Source organism: Macrotis lagotis, chromosome 2 (genome assembly GCF_037893015.1).
Source record: "Macrotis lagotis isolate mMagLag1 chromosome 2, bilby.v1.9.chrom.fasta, whole genome shotgun sequence".
In the NCBI taxonomy this organism is placed as follows: Eukaryota; Metazoa; Chordata; class Mammalia; order Peramelemorphia; family Peramelidae; genus Macrotis; species Macrotis lagotis.
Genome location: NC_133659.1, coordinates 21,705,933 through 21,732,731, shown reverse-complemented (window position 1 = coordinate 21,732,731; position 26,799 = coordinate 21,705,933). Strand labels below are relative to the sequence as shown.

General features: G+C 38.4%; 1 protein-coding gene across 1 annotated transcript in view; it reads right to left on the bottom strand.

The window, feature by feature from the left end:
* Positions 1 to 17,680: 17,680 nt before the first annotated feature.
* The window catches only part of DAB1 (DAB adaptor protein 1), a 297,592-nt gene continuing 288,473 nt past the window's right edge, over positions 17,681 to 26,799 (bottom strand). The window contains exon 15 of the mRNA XM_074221333.1: positions 17,681 to 19,383. Coding sequence (XP_074077434.1) covers positions 19,339 to 19,383 — 45 coding nt within the window. The 3' untranslated portion in view covers positions 17,681 to 19,338. The remainder of the gene's footprint in view (positions 19,384 to 26,799) is intronic.

The following is a 26,799-nucleotide window of genomic DNA, read 5'->3' as shown; positions in this document are numbered from 1 at the left end:
AAAGGCAAACACAATCCCTGCCCTCTAGAAGTTCACAGTGGAACTTCCCTCAGTGCCTGCCTCTTTGCTCTAGAATATCCAACTTTCCCTATGACCTTTCCTGCTTGAAGCATCCTATGCAACTGGAAGAGCCTTGCCCTAGTCTATTTTTTGTGGAGGGGCTCAGCCTAGGCTTCATTCCTCTCCCCATACAGCATCTGGTTTCAAAACTGTTTCACTGAGCCTAGTACCTTTGTGTCCCTGAACACACTTGAAAGGTCTGTTTTGTGTGTTGTCTTCCCCCACTGGAATATAAACATCTCAAGGGCAGGGATTGTCTTTCATTTTGACTTAAATTAGTAAATGCTTAATAAATCCTCCCTTCCCTCAAAAACTATACTTACAAATATATACAGGAAAAATTGAAGATAATTAGAAAAAAGAAGACATAGTCATTCAAAAGAAAACTTGGGCAAGATTGTCCAAGGAAGGGGAAAGAAAGAAGGGGAGAGAGAGGGCAAGAAAGGGAGCAAAAGAGAGAGATTTGGTTGAAAGAAGAAATTTCCTGGAGAAGAGGGGGAATGAATAACAAATAGATAAATTATTGTAACTTTTACAAGGAGAAAAGGCATCCTTAGCAGATTTTTTTGGTGATATTCGGACTTTTAGGAGAGAGGTGTAGTTTTGGAATAGAAATTTCTTTCTTTTTCTTTAACAAGGCAATGGGGCTAAGTGAGTTGTCCAAGGTAACACAGCTAGGTAATTATTAAGTGTTTGAGGCTGCATTTGAACTCAGGTCCTCCTGACTCCAAGGCCAGTGCTCTATTCACTGTGCCAACTAGCTGCCTCTGGAACAGAAATTCTAAAAAAAAACTTGATAGTCTTTAATAAGGATTAGCTTTTTCTGTGTGTCATAGACCTCATGGGAAGGCTGGTGAAATCTATGGACTTTTTCCTAATCTTCAAATGATGCTTTTAAAATTCACCATATAAAACATACAGAACGTCAAAGGAAACCAATAATATTAGATAGAAAAAGAAAGCCCCCTACTTTACAGATGTGAGAACTGAGGACCAGAAAAGATTACCTGACTAGTAAATAGCAGTTCTAGGATTCTCACCCAGATCCTTTGGCACCAAATCTATTCTTCTTTTCACAACTTGCCAGTATTCACTCAGTTTTACAGTTAAAAAAATTCACACTGTTTCCCCACCCCTCGACTCTGGGCATCTAAATCCTAGAGTTACAATGGCCTTGGTCAAGTGACTTCTCCAAGAAGGATCCCTTCCAGAACTGAGAGTGAGGCACATCCTTGGAAATCCCACCTTCTAGGAGGAGCCTTTCTCTACCTCTCTGTAAGGCTAGTACCTTCTCTATGACAGGCATACCAATCATTTGATCACCATCTTGTTCTTACCTGGTTGTTTGCATTTGGTTCCTCCATTAACCTCGGAGTAGATTGGGAGCTCTCACCCTTCCCTGGTTTCTCTCTCTCCTCACTTTCTAGCCTTATAATTCCTCATTTCAAGGGAAACCTGCTACAGGAGGTTTACCTAATCCCAATCCACTTGCCCTAGCTATCAGTGCCTCCCAGAAATTAATCTCGATTTACTTTGCATCCATTTCTATGTAAGTGGAAGTGTATTGTTATCCTTAGTAATATGTATAGTCCTTAAGAGCAGGGACAGTTTTATTATTGTCTTTCTGTCCAGGGTGTTTATCACAATTCTTGAAGGTAGAAGGCCCTTAATACAGGTTTGTTGGTTTATTAATTGCTTAATTGACCTCTCAGCCTTGGTTTGAGAGGTGGGGAAGCATATCAAACAGTCTGCTTCCTCCATAGGAAGATCTGATTTCTACTTCTGCCTCTGTCTTATTTTGCTCAGGCGACCCTAGAAAAAAGATACTTTGCTCAACCAATCAGGCACCATGTTAAATGGTGAGGATACAAAAAGAAGCAAAAAGGTCTTGGGTGTAGAAGGCCCTTATGACAAGTTTGTTGGTTCATTAACTGCCTTGGCTTTTGTTCTGCATTTTCACCTTCCTTTATATCTCCAGCACTTAGCACAGTGACTGACACATAATAGTGCTTCGGAGATGCTCACTGGTTGGCTGGCTACTCCAATCTCCTTACTTTACATGCAAAGGCATTGAGACCCAAAGAGTTAGAAGAATGTGTCAATGGACTCAGAGGTATCAAGTATAATAGAAGTAGGAATCAAAGCAGGGTCTTCTGACTCTAATATAGAGGCAGCTGCTTCTAACACAGTGGGTTGAGTGTTAGTCCTGGGTGCCAAAAGACCTGAGTTCAAATTTGGAGTCAGATACATCTTAGCTGTGTGACTTATTGGCTCTGTTTGCCTCAGTTTCCTCAACTGTAAAAGCAGGATAATAATAGTTATTACTCTTTGGGTTGTTGTGAGCATCAGATGAGTTATTTGCAAACATTGCTTAGTCCTTGGCAACCACAGGCGTTTTATAAATGTTTATTCCCTTACCTTTCCCTGATCTTCCTACTCCACCACACTGCCTCCAAGAAAACTCTTCCCTGATTTCCCCACCCATGGAATCAATCTCTCACTTCTGAATTTCCTTAACACTTTGTATCTTTCTTTGAGGATGCTTCTCTTTTTTTCTTGGGTTACCATTATCTGTATAGCTATCTAATATCTTCTTGAGAACTGTAAGCTACTTGAAGGCAAGGACTATATTCCATCCTCTTGGATGAAATACCTGCTCCTAGTCTTCTCTCCCCTGAGTGAAAATGGGCAAAAGGTGTGCAGACACTTGGAGAATATGTTAGCAGATGCAAGTCTTCAGCCAGTTTCATTTCTACTTTTATCAAATAGAAAATTTTGAACAGCTCAACCTATGGAGTCCCCTATACCTTATCCTCAAATAATGTTTATTATTATATTAAAAATAGGTATTATTTTCTTTGGAGCTTTTAGGTTTATAAATTCTGTACATATATGTAAATACACACATACTATGCCCTTACAATCTCTTATTCACACAACAACCATGTGAGGTAGGTGCTATTATTTTTGTCATTTTATAAACATGGAAAATGAGGAAGATGAGGTTAAGTGATTTGTTTAAAGTCACAGAACAAAGAAGTATCTGATGCCAGATTTGGACCCAAATGTTTTGATTTGGAGTCCTTCATAATAACTTACATATATATCTATATGTATTACATATACTCACATTTATGATCCTGCAAAGGATATTGGATGGATTTCATCTTATTTGAAACCAAGGTAATTGCTACAGATAGTCTTATCACCATTCTGCACATGAATCAGCTGAGGCAGAAACAGAGCTTGGACCTATGATTTCAATGCTATAAGAAACTCATTAATGAGGAATCTCCCTGTACCAATAAACTCCTAATCTTTCACATACAGTTTTAGTTGCCTATAGGAACTTGAAGGCAGGGACCTCTTTTTGCTTCTTTTTGTATCCCCACCATTTAACATGGTGCCTGATCGGTTGAACAAAGTATCTTTTTCCAGGGTCACCTGAGTAAAAGTAAAAAATCAGATCTTTCTAAGGAGGAAGCAGACTATTTGATTTGCCTCCCCACCTCTCAAACCAAGGCTGAGAGGTTAATTAAGCAATTAATAAACCAGCAAACCTTCATTAAGGGCCTTCTACATTGAAGAATTGTGATAAACACTGTGGATAGAAAGACAAATAATAAAACTGTCCCTGCTCTTAAGGACTAAACATATTACTGAGGATAACAATACACTTCCACTTACATAGAAATGAATGCAAAGTAAAATTAATTTTTGGGAGGCACTAATAGCTGGGGCAAGTGGATTGGGAATAGGTAAGTCTCCTGTAGTAGGTTCCCCTTGAAATGAGAAATTATAAGGCTAGAAAGTGAGGAGGGAGAGGCACAGGGATGGGAGAAGGACTGTTGCATAATAGTCCCAGCAAGTACGTCGGTTTGACTGAAATAGAGGATGCGTGAAGGAGAAGCAAATATAATAACCTTGGAAAGACAGACTGGAGCCTGATTACAAATAGCTTTAAATGTCAAATAGAGGAGTTTGCATTTTATCCTAGAAGCATGAGACAAGCACTGGAGCTTGCTGAGAAAGGATATGGCATGATTTGACTTTTTCTTTTTTTATTAAGTATATCACACTTCCAAGTGGATAAGAGATGGGTTGGAGAGGAGGGACTAGAATTGGTGCAATCAATTAAGAGAATCCTGGGATATTCCAGGTGAAGGATGATGAAGGTGTTGAATCAGGGTAGCTATGGTAAACACAGAGAAGTCCTTTTCTTGGGGATCTTGGATATTGAAAAGATATATGAAAGATATTGGAGAACTGGAATTGGCTAAACTTGACAACAGATGGTGTATGTTAGGCAAGACAGTCCAGAGGGGACTGTTTAAGATGAATCAAGATCATAAACTTGGGTGACTGAAAAGATGGTGGTAAGTATCTGGTAAGGTAAGACATGTTAACAGGGTAACTTCACTAAGTATTTAAAAGGAATTGCTAGTTGTACATAATCAATTTGCAGTATCATGTAAAGCTTCTGATTAGACAGATAGATTCCTTTGGTCTCTGAGTCCTCAAAAACAGTGAGAACTTTAGGAGCAGCTAGGTGGCATAGTGGATAGAGCACCAGCCCTGGAGTCAAGGGGACCTGAGTTCAAATCCTGCCTCAGACACTTAATAATAACCTAGCTATGTGGCCTTGGGCAAGTCATTTAACCCCATTGCCTTGCAAAAACTAAAAAGTGAGAAGAGTCAGGTGGCAAAGGAATGTTGTGTGTTGGTTGTAAATGGGAATGAGAAGTGACTTGAAAACATTATTCAGTCATATGGGACCAAAAGCAGTGAACTGGTCATCCAGTATCAGTGAAGGATGGAACTTTCCAAGGATCTGGCAGATCCTCAATGGATGACCTATGGAAATAAATGAACAAGGATCAAATTGGAAATATTATGTGAATGGGCTATGATATGAACTAAGATGTATTATATTTATCAATGAAAACATGCATCCATGGAAGAATTAAAATATAGACTCATCATCAAATGATAGATAATTACCTCTGCTTCTTAAAGGGGGATACCTAGCAGACATCAGACAGTTAGTAGTGTCATGGAGAATGGCAGGGAGCAGGTTTTCAAATCTGGTCTCAGATCTTCCTAATTGTGTGACCCTGGGAAAGTCACTTAATCTGCCTCAGATTCCTGAAAAATGGAAATAATATCTACCTTCTAGTATAGTTGGGGAGAGCAAAAGAAATACTTGCAAAATGTTTAGCCATAAATCACTCTGTGAATGGAAGTGATTATGATTGTGGTGACAATGATTTACAAGTAGATCTGTGTTCTAATTTGTCAAGGACACATTTGAAAAACCTTGGCCAGAGATAGATATGGTTGTAAGCTATCTACAATTCAGGAGGCACATAGAATCATTGAGTAGAGTCAGAAATAAAGATTTTGGGAAGTTTGAAAATTGTATTCCTCTTTGGATTTCCCTGATTCTTTTGCTCTGGACGGCTGCTTACCTTAACTCTCCCTAGTCTGATTTGAATAATAAAGAATATATATATATATATATATATATATATATATAATATTTTATATCTATTTGTAAAACATGAAAATATTTCAATCACAGATATTTAAAACTTACTCCTTACATTGCACATTAAGATTCTCTCTCCCTCATTGCATTGCCTCCCCATGAAGAGGGGGAGTTGTGATCAACTGTTGGTATAAATCAGTTGGTATAACCCTCTTCATGGGGAGGCAATGCAATGAGGTAGAAAGAACTTTAATGTGGAGCTGTGTTGACCAGAGCCCATTAGATCCCATGAAGAGATGTTACATGAAATCAACAATTCTGGGGCTCAACATTCCATGGGATCAAACCGAAGTTAAAATAAGATAGCCTAGAAAAACCATGGAAGATCACAACACAACTCTGTTGAGTAGTAATACAAAAATGCACTGGTTAAATCATACTTTGGAGTGAAATGTATTGTTCTAACAATGACCAAAGGTCTGTTTTCATTTCCCTTCTGACCATTCCCACAGATTGAGCCCACTGTGTATGTTACTTGCCTGGTGCTACAAAATAAAGTAATTGGTAAATTCTGACTTGCCTTGATAAAGGTTTGAAACTTCAAAAGGCTGAGGAACCAAAGAGGGGAACTGGCACTCTGGACTTGATTCTATTCAACAAAAAGTTAAAGTGATTGGAAATGGAAAGGGAAAAATGAACAGTTAACACATAGTTCAAGATAGTTACACAATTAACACTAATAGTATTTCCAAAACTAATGTCAGTGTTTACTATTTGTAAGGCGCTATGCTAAGTGCTGATGCTGCAAAGAAAAGGAAAAAAATGATCCCTGCTCTCAAGGAGCTCATGTTCTAATGGGAGAAACAACAGGCAAACAACTGCCAAGAGATACAATGGCAGATAAATACAAAGGGAGTTTTTTTTTTTTAATTAGACTTCTTGTATGGTGGGATTAGAACTGAGTCTTGAAAGAAAGGGAAGAAAGAAGGCAGGGTCAAGGTCAAAGAGTTCTCCAGGCATGGAGGACAGACTGTGAAAAGGTAGAAAGATCAAAGATGGGATCTTTGGGGCAAGTATCAACAAGTAAGTCAGTGTTTCTGGGTTCTAGAATACTAGGAAGGAAAAAACACTATAAGAAGACCAGAAAGGTAAGAGCTAAGGGGAGATTCCAAGGGCTTTAAAAGCCAGAGATCATTTTATACTTGATCCTGGAGGTAATGGGGTGGATTGAGTGAGGAAGTGAGAAAGTCAAAACTATGCTTTGGAAAAGTTACTTTGATAATTGACTGGAGAATGGGTTAGAGTAGGGAGAGACTTGAGACAGGGAGGCTAAACAGAAGGCTGTGATAATTAAACCAGGAGTGAAGGAATGAGGGTCTTTATGAAGAAGGTGGCAGTGGCAGAAATGAGAAAGTGTATATGGTGTATATATATTGGTACAGTATATGAGAGAGATGTTATAAAGGTTGAATTGACAGGACTTTATAACAGATTTAAAACAGAGTGTTACAGTGCTTGTGGTGAGTGAAGAAAACCACAACCTTTGTGTCAAATATGAATAATTAAGGAAAACACATCTTCCATGTCACCTTGAGTCTATTCCTTCTCTTCATGAGGTGTGGAGCATAGATAATAATCACTAATTTGAAATTGTGAATGCCAATGTGTAATGGCTAGATTTAGCAAACTCTGCATGGAAACAATGGAGCCACATATTTGGAAATAGATATCTTAGTCTCTGATGTGCCACACACCATGGAAGTAGGTATAGTCCTAAAGAGAATAGATGCAAAAATGACCAAGTAGACTAAGAAGAGGGTATTGGTGGGGGCGACACAACATAAAGGCTCTGTGATATTTGTGAAAAGGGAAGAAATCTTGAACCTGAACTCCCATTTTTTTCCATTTGAGTCTCACAAGAACTATGTGGAATAAACATTACTGGTATTATTTTTCCTATTTTTTTCATTGGGGAAGTGATGTTATCAGATTAACATAGATATTCAGAATCTCAAGCAATCTTTCAAGTCAAGTCTTACTGACTTGAGATACTGGACTCCATCTTCAGGGTCATGTCTGACTGAAAATACATTATCCCCAGGGAAGTTCAGAGAATATTCATAGAAAAGTTAGGAAATTAGAACTCCCTAGATGCCACATTTCCCTTCACACATCATGAGGGAGCCCATTTATTCATCTTTCTCACTCTGAATACATTCAGATCATCCCTTTTCCACTGTCAAATTACAAGACTGCTTTCTCAATCATGGGCAGCTTTCTGTGTCAGTGATCTGATGAATACCTTGTCCTTACCTTTGTGGAACAAATCATCCATGTGTTGAGCTCAATACTATTCCATATAGTTACTTCACATCTCTGAGTATTGGATTCCTAAACTTATATGTTCAGCCTCACTCCTATCCCCTGAACTTGGGAGGATAGTGCAATCAGGATCAGTTTAAATAAGTTGACATATTGAATAAGAAGAAATAAGATTTATGACAATCTTCCTGATTCTGCCTTTAAAACTAGGCCAACATCCTGGTGTGTGTCATAATCTATCTAATTTTACTATGCTGCATTCTACTATTTCTGGTCCTAGACCTTGGCTTCAATTAAGAAGTAAATTTCTTATACTCCTTGATTTCTTCACTGGGGGTACTATAAAGATTGTCACTGAAGCTTGAAGGTACCCTGGAGGGGGAGAAGGCTTAGAAATTAATCTCCAATTTAATCAAACATGTGGAGTTGAGCATGAAAGCCTAGTCAACCAACCCCCTCTTTCTTCAGAGATTTACAAGCCTTCTTGGTCTGTTAGAGGAATAAATCATAGCAGCAGAACACAGAAAATAATGTGCTCGGTCGGCTCTGATCCCCTCATTGTCCTAGAAGATAGTTGGCTCCCTCAAAATGTTGAATAATAAAGATGATGATAATGATAATAATAGCAAAATGATAATAATGGCAAATTTCCCCAAAAAATAGACTTTACATTGACCAGAAATTGGTGTAATCGCATACTCCCTGCAATTCTTTCCAGGCTGTCATTTTTGCCAAGTGGATGTGGTCCATTTGCTGATACAGAAATTCCAAGGGACTCTGCAGAATGAAAAGCAACAGCTTTAAGGTCCCTTGGGCTGAGGCAGAACCCTCTGCCTTGGTTTCTCTAGCAGGAAAACAATGGTAGCTGGTCTTACACCAGGAAGCTTGTCAATACCTGTTGACATTTCCCTGAGTAATCATTCCCAACTTGGGGCATATTTCTTCATCTCCATGGATGGGTTCCCTGGCTCTATTGATTTTGTGGTTTCAAGTGTGAAAGATCTAATCTTAATCCTCTAGTGTTCATTCCCCTTAACCTTTTAATAACGTGATATGGGAGGCAACTCATCAGAATAGAAATTGTTCCAGCAGTTCATGGTAATAAATATTTGTCACTGAATGTTTGAAAGGATTGCCATCACTCTCCTTTTCTTTTTAAATAAGAGAAACAGGTACCTGAACTCTTGCTATCTTAGGCTTTCTCTCTTCCCTCCCCTTATTTCTAAAAGCAAAATCCTATTTGAATGACAATATGATGTAAAGACCCTTGGCATTGTGAACTGAGGCCTCCACCACTGAACTATTGACAATGGAGGTGATGGCCAGTACATGGTTGTCGGTTACCAATGATGGGATGCGTGTTTCCCCCCCAAACACATAGTACCCTGAAGAGTGAAAGAAAAGAGCTAGATGTATCATATTACCAATCTTCCCATCGGTACTAATATCCTAAAAACAATAGGATGCAATCAGGAAATGTCATTGGGCAACAGTGTTTTTCTCAATATGTTTCTCATCTTAAGTGCATCCTTTTTGGTAATATGAATTCTTATCACAGTGTATAATTTCAGCACATGTATCCTTTAGATGGTGTGGATATTATTCCTTCTCAATATTAGCTGATGGCTTCCATGAGTGTCTGTGAACAAAAGGTCATTATCATGAAGTAGCCAAATTTCTGGTAATGCATTTCAAAAAAATTACAGTAGTTTAGAACTGGGAAAAGTCCAGTAGATGTAAATGACAGTGGAGGGTGCTGGGAGTTGGTCAGATAGATGATTACCCTGGTTAAGGACTTTTCTGCACCAAATTGTCTTCAATATACATTACACATACACACACAAACACACAGTTTTTATCATTCCCAGTTTACCCTCCTATATTCATCTTCTATGACAGAAATTTTAGAAGTGAGAAAAAAATTCAGCAAAACATGTTAAGTTTAACTATATATATATATGTATATATATGTATATGTTATTGAAGAGATTTTATATTCAAAATAAGAAAATTGACTGCCCCAAATTGTACAAGGTATTGTGTGATGACAAAATGCCTGAAGACCAAGTTAGAGAGAATAGATTCAAGGAACTTCTTTGAGAAGTAAAAATATAGGGGGCAACCTTATAAATATAATCAGAGATTTGAACAGCTAATATATAAAGGAAGTCTTATTTCACTTGGACTCAGAGGGAAGAGCTAGGAGAAGAAGGTAGAAGTTGAGATGGGTGAGTTTGGCTTGAATAGAAATGATTTCAGCCGCAATTAGTGCTATCCCAAAGGGAGTTTCTCAGGGGAAGGGAGTGAAGGGAAAGGTAAGTGATCATGAATTTCCTATCTTAGAGACTTTTTCAATGGAGACCAGAGGGCTACTCATCTGGATCCTAGAGATGATATTCCTATTTAGGGTCATAGCGAACTAGAGTATCTCAGAAGTCTCTTCTAGCCCTGAGATCCTATTATCTCCATTGCAGTTTGTGTTATTTTCTCCCATGTAAGGGGATTCTCTAGAGAGGGGGTTATAAAAACGTGAAGATTGCAAAACCCAGGTCTGTTTGTTGCCCCCATCCTTGGCAGCATCATGTCCACTGGACAGGGAATCATGTACCTCTCTGTAGATTGTTATTCTTTGAGGGGTGTTTCTAGAGGTGGATAAAACCTTTTAACCATGATAGATGAGCCATGAAACAAATGGTCTTATAGAGATAAGGTGACATGAGAGCTGAATAAGCTAATAGGTGACTCTGAGATCCATTAACATACAAGATAATGGCCTGGGCTATTCCCTTCCTCTGGTTAGGTAATTTTAGAAGGAGACAGGGAAGGGTGTTTCTTATCAGTGCATCATATCCTGGAAGTGAGCCAAATTCTCTTCAATCCCAAGACTAATGTCTGAACACCCCATTGCAAGAATAAGCAGCACCTACTCTTTCCTTTCCAGGATCAACCCTCACACATATACTAGGAATACCTGAATTAACTTTAATCCTATCTTAGGGAGTTCTAGTGTGGAAATTTGCTCTGCCAATGTAGACAGCAACCCTGGCCCATATATCATTATATCAATAAGTTAACCAAAATTCATTAAGTATGTACTCTATGCCAGATGGTTCTACATTTTGGGGGTAAAAAAATCAGAAAAAAACTACCCTTCTCTCAATAAACTTGCACTCTGTTGGAAGAAAGTGTAGATGCATGTAAAACAAATAAATGTAAATAAAGTATATGCACAGCACATATGGGGTGATTTCTGGAGCGGTGTCCAAACAACTCGGTCCAGGGAATGAGACTGAGAAAAGGCTCAAGAAAGAAAATCTTGCCTTAGCTGAGCCTTGAAGGAAGTTAGGAATTCTAATGTAGAAGTGAGGAAGATGTATGTTTCAGGTTTGAGGAATAGCCTGGGCAAGAACATGGAGATGGGAGAAGGAAAGATATGCCAGACCAAGAACAAATAGGTCCTTTAAGCTGGAATGTTGTTAGGTCCTATGTAGCTGTTGGAGGTATAAAATGGTAAGTCATTCATTTAGTGACAGAGGCCAGTTTTGATCTTAGTCACTCTAATTCATGACAGTAACCATTATGTTGCACTGCTTCTATATTTCCATTGTACTGGTAGCAGCAGTAATAAGGGTTTTAATAGTAGGAAGAAGAAGGAGGAGGAGGACTGTTTGTTTACAAAGTCCTTTTACCTCTGATGTTCCCTGTTCTAAGGCCACTCTGCTCTAGGTCTCTTCAAAAACTTGTTCTATGAACTATGACAAAAAATTCTTCAAACATACACACATTCACACACAGTCATGACGGATGCCAACTGCTTGCTTTTATTTCTAATCTTTTGGGCTCTATCTTTAATTTTCTCTTTGAATTGAAAAGGTTTCTTTTTTTTATAAGCACTCAGAGCTCTGTCAGTTGATTTTAATAAAACTTGTTTGCTTCTCAACTTTTTCTCTTGTCAGTCTGAGTAAAACAAAAAACATTTCCTGTCAAAACACCATGATTTTCTCTTAAGTAGAAAATGAAAGGAGTGGCGCCTCCCGGATTTATTTTGGCAGGAGCCTAATACTCAAACAGGGCACTTTTTCATTTGTCACTTCTTTAAGGTTTATTTGGGTTTGCAAAGTCGATCACCATGGCGTGCGCAGGTTTGAGCTACAATTGAACCAGTTAGGTATTCAAGTGAACTTGGCTCCTGAAATTTTCCAAATGCTGTACGACACTCAGCAAAGTCTAGTAAACCCTTATGGGAAAACTTACTCTGAAATCTAAGTTAATTACCCCAAATCAAATAGAGGACTGGAGAGAAAGCCATAAAAAGAAATCTTCTTGGCAAGGCTTAAAGTTCATCCAACTCAAATTTGGTCTAGTGGGAAAGGAACTGAGTATGAAGACAAAAGAACTGGGTGTTAATGCTGATGTTGGGTAAGTCACCTACCCAATTTGGGGCTTAATTCTATCATCTGTTAGGGATTGGATTAAATAAAAGGACACATTCTAGTTCAGCCCCTTTGTAATTCATGCTTTCTATTTGATCATCTACCCCATTCTAAATGACCCTGATCTGAATTGTTGCCTTGGTCCTGGTCATTGTTTATCTACATGATCTTGGGCAAGTCATATCCTTATGGGTTAAGTTTAGATCATTCAATTCTACAATTAATAAGCATAGACTAAATCCTTACTATGTGTCAGACAGTCAACAGAGGTTTGGGGTTATAAAAGACATTCCTGAATCACTTCTTGCCTTCAACTTTTATTGTATAAGGAGATACCACTGAATATATAGACATAGATTCAAAACAAATAGAAGGGAATATCAGTGGCATGTGAAGTACAAGCTTGGGCAGGTAAAGGGAGGAGTCCATAATGGTTTCATAGAGACTATTTCACTTGAATCAAATGATGAAAGAAACCAGGGTTTCTTGGAGACCCTGGAAAGTCATGGATGCAGGAAATAATATAATTCATATGTAAAGACAGGCAACCAGTTCAGCCAGACTGTTGCATGAATAGGCATGAGTGTGTAAAAAAGCCTGGGAAGGCTTGCTTGCCCTTATCTTTCCAATTAGGTAAGAGGCAGATTTTGAAGGGTCTTGAGTGTCCAACAGTGGAATTTTTCTTTGCTCTTTGGACAAGAGGGAGCTTGTGGTTCTTAAGCGACATGGTTTGCCTTATATTTTAGACACGTTTTGGCAGGTTCATACACCAGAAGGGTGAAATATGAGGTAGAGAAACTCAAGGGTTCATGATGAGGGTTGACCTGATGAAGCAGCAATGACTGGAGTGAAGGAGGAGAGAATGGGAAGTAAAAATGATATCAAGGGGCTACAAGATATAGAATGAGTGAGCAATATGGTTAATACTCTTGATTTTTCTCTGTAAAATATGAGCTAGTGGGAGGAAGGTGAAGGTTTTCGGCAATCTCTGAAAGAGTGGGATGGACAATTAATAAAAATATGGTTATTCAGTGAGGAACCAGGGAAGATAGACAATTTTAACTTGTAGATTTGTGACTTCTTTCAATTCCATTAAACCCTGCCTAGGTATGCAGTAAAAGAGAAAGTAAGAAGAGAAAAAGGAGTGATTGGTAGTAATCCAGTCTTGGGGACTGGCTAAATTTAAGAGGTAATAGCTCATAGGATGGAAGGAGAAGAAACTGAAATGTGTTCCCGGTCACCTTCTGAGTCAAGATTAAGAAAAGAAGAAAGTGAAGTCAGAGCAGGTAAGCTAGTCTAAGATTGATGATGAAGTTTGCCCTTCATTCTCAAAGAAGACCATGATATCAAGGAAGTGATGGCATGACAAGCAAGTAAATTGGATTTGAGTGAAGTGGTGTTGTGCTGTCACCAGTATCACTTTCTCCTTAGGACCATATGGTCCAAATGCCAGATTTGGATCAGGATGATTGGAGATGATTCTGGATGAGATACAATCAGGGTTAAGTGACTTACCCAAGGCCACACAGTTAGTGTCAAGCATATGAGGCCAGACTTGAGCTCAGTTTCTCTTGACTCCAGGGCTGGTGTTCTACCCACCCTATCACCGAGCAGCCACTAAGAAAGCATTAAGGGGTGAAAGGACCAGAGGTCATAGTGAAGACCAAAGATAGGAAGAGTAAGACACACATTGAGATGTTAAAAAGTTATGGTTGTGCACAGGAACACTTGTGGGGGTATGACCATCTCTGGGTGCTATTATGATAGAGTGAAGTTGCAGGTCAGAAGGATTAAGAAGACTAAGAAGGCCAAAATTTTTAAGAGAATATAAGTCTGTATACTTGAAGTCCCCTAAGAAAAAAGTAGGAACTGCAGAGGAAGTGAAGATAGGCAATGCATTACTGAACATTTTAGAAAGGGGCAAGAATGACAAGAAAGGTGAAAAAATTCCTACTGAATTGTGAATTGCTTGATATATGTGCATAATTTAAACCTCAAAAGAAGGGGGGAAGGACTGAAAGAGGCACTGAGTAGAAAGATATAAATTGATGAGTGAGATAAGAGGCATGAGAGAAGATGCAACCAGAAAAAGAATGGCAAATGGTAATGTGTTCTTGGGAAAGCCAAGTCTCTGTGAATGCCAGAGGATGGAAAGAGTACAAGGAGAAGGGGGTCTAAGATGAAGAAAATTTTGTTAGTGATTGAGCAGAAATTCCAAGGAGCAAAATGAAAACAATTAACTGACCTGGATGAAGAATTGCCTCTTTGATATTAAACTTTGATATTTGGGTGAGATTTTCTAACCTTCCTTCAGTTTTCAAATCTATCAATATTTTTTGTTAGGAAATGACTACTTGTAGGTTGCAAAGTTCTCTGAACTTCAACTCAAGTTAATTTGGAGGAATTAGACTAGACGAGAGACAAGTGTTTAATATTCTCATTCTTAAATGTTCTTTTTGGGAATGTTGAGATAGCATGAATGAAACACTGGCCATCTAGATAAGGGGCTTGGCCTCTTTAAGCCTCAGTTGTCCTAATTTGTCAAACGAAGGAGTTAGATGAGATGATATCGAGTGTTCCTTCCCATTCTTAATATTCTATGTTACACTCCTAGTTGGACTCTTCAAAGACGCCAAAACTAGGTGGTTTAGTTTCTGGTTTTGACTTTGTTACTGGCTAAGATGTGTGATTTTGGGAAGTTATCTAAAATTTTTGGATGTTTCTTTTATAAACTGAACAGGTTAGACTAGATGACCACTAGGTGGTCTCTTAGAACTTAAAATCTATTATTCTGAAAACATGTGTCTATCCAATCACCAGTGTGACTGCTGTTGGTTGGTTTGACTTCTTATCTATCTGATGGAAATCCGACGGATCCTATTAGATTTAAAGTGGAGCTTCTTTATGAAAAAAGAAGATTCTAAGAGTTGTTGTAAAATTGCTTTTTTTTCTCTTAGCTCTTGATCCAAGTTATTTTCCTCAGCAATTTTTATATAATTCTCCTTAGAACAGCCCGTTCAATTGGATAGCTTTGGGATAAGTGACCTTGTCTTTAGTGTCTTATCTAAGATTGATCTAGCCCATTACTAAATGACTTTTTGAGGAACCCAACTGGCCAACTAGGAGTAAAATCATTCCCAAAGTGGGAAATCTCATGCTGATTTTTAACTCATACTTCATAGTCACATGGGAATTGAAGGATTTATTTCACCCTTGAACAGCTTACCCTGAGGCTTTGGCCCAATAATGGCCATTAAATTCAGTGCCCATTACATTCAGAGGGGACCCTAAGATTTCCCAAGGATTCTTGAATATTTCCTCCAGAAGTCTGGCACTTGGTAGAAAGAAAGAACATGAGTATGCTGGTGGACTCCTAAGAGAAATTTCTTATCTAGTTTCTTTAGTCTTCCTGAAGGGAAGCTGTAGAATAGAAGTAATTTCAACCATTTTTTTTCAAACATGTTTATTCGTAACAGTATTACATGATGTGTTACAGAAATTAATGGAAAATTTCTAAAAACATTTGCTGTTTTGTTGAATGCATCATACATAAAGTTAAAAATAATGTGTCCGTATATGTTAACAAACTGTCATCTGAGGTAAAGTCGAAGTAGATCTAGAAATGTACGGCAACAGTCCTTTTATCTTTCTCCTCTTTATTAAAAAAATAAGTGTCAGAATGCAGAAATGGAATTGAACAAAACCCACAGAGTAAACATCATTGTTGTCATTATTATCATTATTATTTCTGAAAAAAGGTGCCCAGTACATTAGCTGATGGCATTTCATTACACACTGGGATGACTATGGTCTATCAAAATTCTCGTCACATGTAGAGATTGGAGAACTATGGGGAATGGTAACAAGATGGAGGCTGAGTTTCCCTGGTTTTAAAATTTAAAGTGACAAATTTAGTGCCAGTGAAGGATGAGGAATTAACAGTTATACAAGTGGTGTATGAAACTGGACCAGTGCAGACTCCCTTCTGGGTTTCACTTCTTAGCTACAGAATAGAGGATGGTTAGTGTTCCATTGAAAGGATGGGTAGTTCTAGCTTCTTTGACTACCACTTTGCAAAACAACATTGCCAGTGATGAGATGGAAAAGTGGTCTGAAGTGCCAACTTTCCATCTATCAACTTATTATAAGAATGTCTTTCTATTCCAAGGAGCAGGCATTCCCAATAAAGTCCTGTGAGTGGCAGCAAATCCACTGGGCTGTCAGATTCTGCTCTAAAAATATTTCCCAAGAGAGCATAAATGAAATTATTAATTTAACTATTTCAAAATCAACCTAGGTTGGGATCAGTTTGTGATTTAGAGACAAAAGTGAGAATACAGCCACACTGAGGCAGAAGATAGCACCACTTGTTGGAGTGCAAATCAAAAAACAATACACAGTTCTCTAAAACTTGCTTAATGGGAATGGTCACCCTTACTGACACCCCAAAACACAACCCAACTTATTTCAATGCAGTTCTTATATTTCCTTCTCCCCACCATTTGTGTTGTCACACTCATTGAAGAAGGTACTTTCTTCATAAAACTCATATTCATTCTTATGAAAATGATAATACTCTTAGGTGGCAATTTACAGATGAAAGGAAGATCAGAAGAGTAAGAGGAGAGGACCAAATAATAGGACAGAGTGGAAAATGAAGGGAAAGAAGAGAGACTGGAAAGGAAGGGGAAAAAGGAATAAAAGAAAAGAAGTGAAGAGACTGTTGACTAGAGGGAAATAGAAGTGAGGGGAAGACAGAGAGGAAAAACATGATGGGAAGGGAAGCAAAAAGGGGAGAGGAGAGAAATGAAGGAAAGGGGGAGTGGAGGATGAGACTCTTCATCTTTCTGTAGATGGGCACTTTCCCTTCTAGAAACCCATCCCCTAGATTTTAAAGTGATCATGTTATCAAGATATCTAACCAGACAGCAGGCTCCAACAGTCAGGTATTGCAAAATTTGACCCAAAACACTCTCACTCATCCCAATTTATCACTCTGGTCTTGGTTGTAGAAAACAAGCTTTATTCTAAGCCATTTCAGGGCTTATGATACCATAAATGGTGGCTACTTCCCGGCCTACTGAAATCCATGACAGTGATGCACCTTCACCTGTTCAAATTCTGAAATCATGATAATAACCCTGGACACAGATGAACCATGATCCCTTTACAGTTTTCTTCTTTTTGTTAAACTGCGAATCCAACTCGCGGTAACTGCATAGGAACATTAGGAAAACATGTTTGACCTGTATAAGAATTCTCTGGAGGGCAAAAATATAGAACTTCTGTATGAAAAGCATGTGCTAAACAGATTAAGGAACCAAACACTGCACTTCCCCACCCCACCCCCCCCATAAATGTAAAAAAAGGAAGCTAAAACTCTCTGTCTCATGTACAAACAGTCTTGTAATTTCCATGGGGAGGGGTCAAGAATCAAAAAGACAGGCTCCAAAGGGTCATGTACACTCTCTATGCACATGCTGTCTAGATGCATATATGTCTATATATATATATATTTTTTTCTTTACATGGAGTTTGGGTAATTTTGTGGAAAAAGTGAGATCATTACCTGATGTGATCACTCCCAGTTTCACTAGTTGCTGATTAACTAATTACTATTGCCAGACACACCTGTGCCCTAGCCCCTTATCAGATCAGCATAAGCTTGTAGAAACCATACAGCATATAAGAACCATCCTTCCAGCTTGTCATACCTCCAGAGCCATCTGTTCCTCTCTCTACAGTGTAATGGCATTATTTAAAAGAATTATCATTAAAGATTGATATTTACAAAAAAAAATTATCAACATTGGACCTCCTTAAAGCCATTTCCCTTACCCATTGCAAGAGTTTTATGGTAAGATTTTTTTCCTTTATCAAGATATAAAATAAAAAAAAAGAAATCCCATTTGAGTTTTCTGATGTACAAAAAGATAGAGATGAACCACTTGCATCATAGGATCAGTTCGTTACCCCACTGTTCAAGCCACTGTTGTCCTATTTGGAAAGTCTGTTTCATCCGAATCTGCAAACTAAAGTTGAACCAGAATTATTTGGCAAATAATTTTCTTTAAAAAAAAATGTGGCACACAGAGAAGAGAACACTTGTCTGCATAGCATCACAGCAGCAAGAGATTGGAGAAATAAAAAATATTCCTTTATTGTACTTAGCATTTGGAGTTTTCTAGGAAATAATATGAGTTTTTTCCTCCTTCTCATCCAAGAGAGATGATGCATTTTCTTCCCATAGTGCGAATGTTCAATCTGAAAGCAGCATTTCTCCATCCTGAATCACAAGAGCAAAGAGGTCCTTTTGGCAACCATTTTTTTTTAAAAACATCACAAATGATCAGTTGCATGATTTCATTGTGATTTCAAGTTAAGATTTATTTCACATGAGGCAATTTCCATCTAGATTTCATCACTTATTGAGGGGAAAAAAGTTTACCAGGAAGTACAAAAATGGTACACCCATTATCTTTAAATATATTGAGGGAAGGGGAAAACCCCCAAATCATAGTCACACGGCAGGGTCGATTTTCTTTTCTGATGAGCAGCATTCATCATTGATGTAAAAATGCAGACTTGGGCCTATGGGCCTGACAGACAATGACCCTCTATCTTTGCTTAAAACAAACAAGTGGCCGTTAACAAGTTAATTTTTCACTGCCGGTGACTCCAAATGCATGATTGAGGTTGAAAGAAACAAAAAGAGACTAAGATTTCCCATCATGGGTAATTCAGAACTCTTGTCAAAAGGGCTCAGGGTTTTTGTAGGGTAAGTAATTGTTGGACTACTCCAGGGATGGTGATGATGGGGGGGAGGGTTCCTTTTTTTTTTCTTTTTGTGCTGCCATAGATATTAGCCGCTGGTTGCCCAAGTGGTCAGGTCCATCTATAGAATTAGTTCAGCAGGCAACCATCAATTCCATTGTCAGATGGGGTCATGTCAAACAAAGTAGAAGAGCCCAAGGCCTGTTGAGATGTAGATTTCCATTTCAGTCATGAAGCGCCCACCCCAAACCCACAATGATGCTATTTCTTAGGTCTGTTGATCTGCGCGTAGAGGGATTCATACTCCTGTGGACAGACAAAGACAAATTAGTATGGTCCTTCTAGATAGGTATTATGAAATAGGTGGTATTTGGAGAATATCATCAAAGGAAGTTCATTCACTTTGGTTTCCAATATTTATAATGTGCTGAGTATTGAGGTTGTTGTAAACTTCAATTGAGATATGGTCCCTTACCGATCATAGTGGGCATGGGTGGGTGACATAAACAGAAAGGATTATTGAGCTAGAACTGGAGGGGATTTAGAGGACATAGATCCCAATCACCTCATTTTATAAATGAGAAAACTGAGGCACAAAGTATTTGAATGGTTTGCCCGGAGTCACACAACTAACGAGTGTTTGAGGAATGATTCAAACTCAGAATTTTTGGGGGCCAAACCAAGCACTCTTTCTATTATACCTTCCTGATAACTGTGGCATGAAATATCACCTAAATATATGTCAGAAGAATTCCTAGAACCTTGGGAAGTCTTATCTGAACTAATGTAGAGTGAAATAATTAGAATCAGGAAGATACATCAAGAGATACCATAAATCTGATCAACTGTACCCTTAGGGAACTGGTGGACAAAATGCCTCCTATCTATTGGCAAAGGTAGTGGACAAGAGGTGGACAATCAGACACATATCTTCAACTGTGACCACTAGATTGATTTGTTTTTTACTACACTTATTTGTTACAAGCAGGGTCATGGGGATGAAGTGAAGATTGTCATTGGGGAGAGACAGTGTTATTTTTTCCAAAAGAAAATTATACCAGTTAAAAAAATTAAAGGAAAAAATTGAATGAAATGAGCAAAATAAGTGAACTAAGGAGTTGCAAAATAAAGTTGCAAAAAATGCCATATGAAGTCTAGTGTAACTGGTCATTATTCATGGAGCACTGGGAATTTCAGCAAAAGGAGGAAGGAGTGATATTCTAAATTTAGACCTAAGGAACAGTGTGAGCAAATGTCTGGAGATTGGGGACCATTCTGATTGAAACATAGCGGGTAAAATGAGATAAAGATGGAAAAGGAGGAATGCGTAATTGTGGAAGGATTTGAATGGTAGGTCAAAGAGATTTCATTTTACTTTAGAACCAATGATTATAGAAGAAATCCTTAACTTTAAATATTGCTTATATATAGTTTAAGATGTGTATTTCCCATTGCTTTTTTCTTCTTCAGATCAATAAATTGCAAAATATAGCCAATGGAAATGCTACAAATTATTTCAAAGAATCCATAAATTCTGGAAAGGCATGAACAACTGTATAAAAATCATAAAATATCTTCTGGTTTTTGTTTTAATATATTAAGTTTTTAGGGTGTAGTAGAAAGACCCTTGGGCCTTTGGGTCAGAATTCCCAACTCTTACTTAACTAGGTATGTGACTTTGAGCAATTCAGTAAATATTTATTAGCCTTCTGACCACAAAGGTGCTGCAGATACAAAGCAAATACAAATAATCCCTGCCCTCAAGGAGATTATATTCTATGAGAGATATACAGCCTGGATGGACATTAGGATAGGAAACATAATATTTCCAGTATTTCAAGTCATTTTTCTAGTCTTGTTTTACAATCTTATTTTTATGGATACTTTTTATCTTTAGAAACACATTTAATTTTGAATAAATTCCTCCCTCCCAAACAGCTTTTACTTGAAATTAAAAAAAATCCAAAAGGAAGAAATAAAAGGCAGTCCAGCAAAACCAATGAACCCATCAATCAAATCTGAAGTCATAGGCAATGTAATATATGCACCCAGAGCATCTCCCATCCTTGCAAAAATGAGAGGGAGGTTAAGAGTTTTTAAACTCTTCTCTGAGAGCTAAGTCTGATCATGATAATTATATACCAATCAGTTTTCAAAGTCATTCTGAGAGGGAGAGAGAACTGAGCATGTAATCAGAGAGACTCATATATTTACTAATTGTGTGGCTTTGAGCCAGTCATTTACCTTTCCACCTCTCAGCTTCAGTTTTTAAAATGAAGGTGGCAGACTCAATGGACTCTAAGGTCCTTTCCATCTCTCAGTCTATGATGCTTTGAAATGAGCATATATTACTTTTCTTCAATAAACCATAATTTTATCTCTTGAAATCAAATTCTCTGTTGGTCTCTCCCTCTCTTTTGCTTCTCTCATGTCACTTTTCATCTCCATCATCTCTTTCATCTCTTTCTCCATCTTTTGTCTCATCTCCCTCATCACTCTCCATCTTCTCTCTCATCTCTTTCTTCTTTTTCTCACCCATCTCTCTCTTTCTGTCTTTCTCTCTCATATGGAGCAAGTAAAGATTAAATACTAAATGTGACTGTTTGGAGAAAATATTCTATTTTGCCAGGAGGGGTGTTAATGTCAATGTTTCTGGGCTTTGCTTGAAGTGAGGCACCCAGACCCCTCCCTCTTCCAGTTCTCTCCATTTCCCCTTCATCCCAGATGCCCTAAGAAGTCAGACTGACTTGATCTCCTCAGACAATTTGTTCTATTCTAATTCTGGAAGCTAATTAATCCGACAGAGAATGACACCTAAAAACAGAAATAGGCAGCAAGTTCAGGCAGGCTCATTTATGGCAGCCAGCATTAACTTTCCCAGGCAGTGATAAATATTCACAGATCCTGGGAGAGTCTGAATTTCGATTTGAGCAGCCATCACAACAACAGTGACTAAGGCTATAGTTACCACTCCATTATCCCCGTCAGTGGTAGGGAGCACAACCAACATCTGATGATCCTCAGATCAGATGAAGGTTAAATGTTCCTCTTGGAAAGGAACTATCATAAAATCAATAGGTAGCAAGCTGGTCTTGCAATCAGGACATCCTGGGTGCAAGTCCTGTCTCCATGATCCTGAGCTAGTCAGATAACTTCCCATAATTCTTTAAGACTATATAGGGCCTAGAGCAGACTAATCTGATTTGGTAGAGAGTGTTTCATCATAATGAAATCTCATTCTATGAAATGTCAGATCTGTCAAATGTCATAATATAAAAATTGCAACCCTCTTCCACAAATATTTGTGATTAATTAAGAAGGGACATCAGTGGTCATTCAGTCTAATTTCTTCATTTTACAGGTGAGGAAACTGAGGCCCAGGGAAGTACTATAACTTCCCAAGTCACAAAGAGAGCCAATGTACAAGACAAGATTTGAACATTGATCTCTTGTCTGTACCACACTATGACTCAATGTTGGGATTTGGCAAAAGGGTTACCTTGCTGATGGTTGACATATAGAATGAATGCTTTAGTGACCCTATGATATAGGGTAATGAGATACAGATTATTCTTAATAGAGAGTAATTTTATTTGAAGCACCTACTATGAACTAACCACTAAGCTATGTCCATCCTGTGGATGTAAAGAAAGGCCAAACCAAAAACCAGTCCCTGCTCTCAGGGAGCTTCCCTTCTGGGGAGCAAAGCCTGTTATAATGGAGCACATTAGAGCCAGGAGGGACATAATCATGCAGAACATTATAGCTGGCATGAAAATGTAAGTGCTAGAGCAGGGAGGGAATATATAAGGCAAAATACCAGAACACAGACTGTTAGAGCTGAGAGGGCGCTTAGAACAGAGCACTTATCAGACTACTAGAACTGCAAAGGAACTTGGAATATGCAATGCTGATACACAAAGCACATAGAATATTAATGCCGGAAAGAGGCTTGCATGTAGAATGCTAGACAAGAGAACATCCATAGAACATGGAACAGTAGCACTCAAAAGGACTTTAGCTGACAATCTAATCCAACCCCCTAATTTTAAAGGCCAATCCATAGTGAGACAATAATCTCCACTCTACCATTCCCAACAGGTAGCCACCACCCTTTGTTTGGGGACATATTGTGAGAGAGCCTACGACTCATTTTAAAGGAAATTGAGTACAATGGAATAAAAAAAAAATGATTCATTTAATTCTGATTTAGTTTGATTAATGGTAGGGTCAGGAATAAAACCCAAGGATTTTGACTTTCCCCAGCTCCATCTGAGCCCAGTGTTCTTTTTTTTTTTTTAAGGATTTTGCAAGGCAAATGGGGTTAAGTGGCTTGCCCAAGGCCACACAGCTAGGTAATTATTAAGTGTCTGAGACCGGCTTTGAACCCAGGTACTCCTGACTCCAGGGCCGGTGCTTTATCCGCTATGCCACCTAGCTGCCCCCAGTGTTCTTTTCTTAACTAAGAATTCATTTTATTTAATGGAAAAGTGACTCTGGTAAACACAGTTGAGCACAAAATATGGGGGGGGGGGAATCCTAATTATATAAAGTAAACTGGAGAAACAATCATGGTGAAATGTTGGGATCATGCAGTGTAAAAATACATTTTTAAATACTGGTGATGTTTAACCTAGAGAAGCCTTGGGAATGGGTAGATATACTCTTCAATTATTTAAAAGGAAGTACATGGAAGTCAAATTAGGTTTGGGCTTGTTCTTTTTGACCCCACAGGGAAAACCTAGGAATAATGGGCATAAGCCAAAGAAAGAAGAAAGATTCAGGATGGATATCGGGTTTCCTGAAAATAAGAGCTTTCAGATTGGGCTGCCCTGGGAAGTTGTGGGCTCTGCTTCATTGGATGTCCCTAAAGAATGAATAGCTCCTGGTTGGGAATAGTGTGGAAGGTATTCTTGTACTGGTATGGATTGGGCTTGGCTGGCCTTCCAGTTTAGAAAAGCTTCAAATTAAAACCTCAACTAGAATCATCTTCTGAGAGTCTGATTTTGACACTTGTCTTATGGGTGCTTTTTTCCTAATGAGACCCTTTTAAATACTTTGAGATCCAAGATTTCCTTTCTAGTGAATTCCACTCCTTGTAAAGTTTCATTGTCTGTTAAAATATAACTAAATGAGATGTTTTCTAGTAAGTAAATATAATGTGTTAAATAAAATGAAAAGGAGAATAGCAGGGTAACAGATGTCTTGTTGTCACCTTAAATTCAATACTTTTACAACCAAGCTCATTGTATTTTGATACTCCCATTTCTGTTAATGGTGCTCAGTCACTGAGGCTTGACATTTTGTAGTCATCTATCATTCTTTCTCTCCTTCATCCCTCAATGTTATCCATCACAGAGACCTGGCAATACTTTTTATGCCTCGTGTCTCAAATCTGTTCATGTCTTTTAGCTGTCACTGTCATCCTCATGGTTCACACCCTTACTGCTACAAGTCTGGATTATGGAAGTCTCTTAATTGGTCTTCTTGCTTCTAGTCCCTCCTGCCCTCTTTCTAGGCCCACTGTGTCCTGACAAATTTAGCTCTCCAAAAGGTCATTCTGTTTTGTATACTCCTATACCAATGATAACTCCCTAATAGATCACCAAGTTGAAATTAACTGAATTGGACTGAATTTTGAAAAGGACTAAATGGAGAGTCAGTTCTATTGAGAGCAATCTGAATAATGAAAGGCCCTGACACTATGTCATATGAAAAATCAGCTAAATGAACTTGAGGATGTCTAGTCCAAAGTAGATTTTTGTATAATAGTCAGAACTGTAGTCAAAGATTTGAAGGGCTGTCATGTGACAAAGGGAGTGGACTTTCTAGGGGGTAGTTCTAGGAGACAGGTATGAGACTAAAATAGAGAAGTTAGGGGGCAAATTTCAGTCCACTGCAAAGCAATTGTTCATAAGAAGAGTTGTCCAACATTAGACTGGGCTGTTTCTTAAGGTAGTGACTTCCCTTACAATGGCAATCTTAAGAGACTGGGTGATCTTCCGTCTGGCATGTCAAGGAAACACTTCTGCCATGGGGAAGACAGTTGGATGAGATAACATCTAAGGATTCTCTGGGCTCTGAGGTGTAGGAATTCTTCATTATGATTGCCTGAGGTAGTGGGGAGGTCACTGGAAGGTATGAAACCCATGTGTAATTGCAAGGTCATAGATTAGCCCCATTTCTCCCCTAATTTTATTGGAGGTTTTCCCCAGAGCCTGGGTTTAGATCTCACTTTTTATACTTATTAACTGTGTGAAGTTAAATAAATCCTATCTTCTCCTTTGGCCTTGCTTTCTATATCTGGAAAATGAGGTTGAACTAGGTGGCATTTGGGGTCCCTTCCAGTTTTAGATCTATGATCCTATATTAGAGGTCATCCTGGCTTTCTCTGACTACTGGGGGGTGAGAGATACCAATGAATCTTGTAGTTACATAACGCTTATCCTTCATTCTCACTATTTGATCAGATTATCTTTGTTTTTGTTCATAGCTAAGATGACCACCTGTTTTGGGGGCTGGAGGTCTTAACTACAGTTTGGAGCTTGGCAACTTAATAGGTATGATCTTGGACTGGATTCTTTACCTCAGTCCCAGTTTTCAAATTTGAAAAATGAGAGTTGGATAGATATTTTATATGTTCCTTCCATTTCTAAATCTATTGTCTTTAACTTCCTTAGTCTGACATTCAAGGCCTTCTATCTACTTCCTCTCTAGCTCACTTCCACTCTGCCCAAAAGTGATGAGTGTCCAAAATGGTCTATTCCTTGTCATTTCTTCACATCTTTTAAAATGTCTGTCTTTAACCCCCTTTTTTTTTTTTACTCATTGTGCTTCCCTCAGATCAAAATCCCTCAGATCTCTCCTTCTCTGTCTATCTTTCACTATCCAGGCCAAACTCAAAACACATATTAAAGTTTTCATACTCAGAACATTATTTTATGGGAAGAAAATTAGATTTGGGATCAAAAATCTGAATATGTCCTGGCTGTACTTGTTTGTATGACCTTGGACAAGTCAAATCCACTATGGATGGAGCTCAGCCTTTTCTCTTCTAAAAGAATGGGGATGGGTAATAATTCTTTGAGGTCCTAACCGTATCTCTGAGCCTCCAATTCTAATCCCAATTATGAGTGCTGATGCACTAGATTCTGTGAACTTTAGGGCAAAAAAATTACTTTTTTTGTAATCTAGAGAATTTTATTTTTTCTGTTTTAGAAATATTATTTAGATAAGGGGCCCATGACAGAAAAAGATCAAAGCCTTTGGGGAACTAAAGATCATCCCCTTCCTCACCCCTGCTGTTTAAGGGGCAGCAGAAAGCCAGAGCCAAATACCTATTGCTCCTGATGGGAATCATCATGGATTTCTCCTATCCCTCAATAGCCTTCATTGCCCCATTGGACTCTTCCCATGAGGCACAGGATGTCCACAGTCAGGTGAGGCCGACTCACTCCCAGGTAGGCCTTCCTCTGCTGATAGCATCTCACAGTGCTATTCTACTCTAGTCCTTTTCTTGATGGGGGAAGAGCTGGCCTGCCATTACTCCTTAAGGTGCTTTGGGTCTAAATTTGGAAGGCTAAGAAGCCTTTGAACATACTCTACCTAACTGTTAACTGACTTTTTCGATTTCCATAAAATTAACATAGCCTAAACAGGATCTCCGTTATGTTTGTCTCCCTAATTAGAAGGCGAGTCCTTTGAAAGTAGTAAATCCCTCAG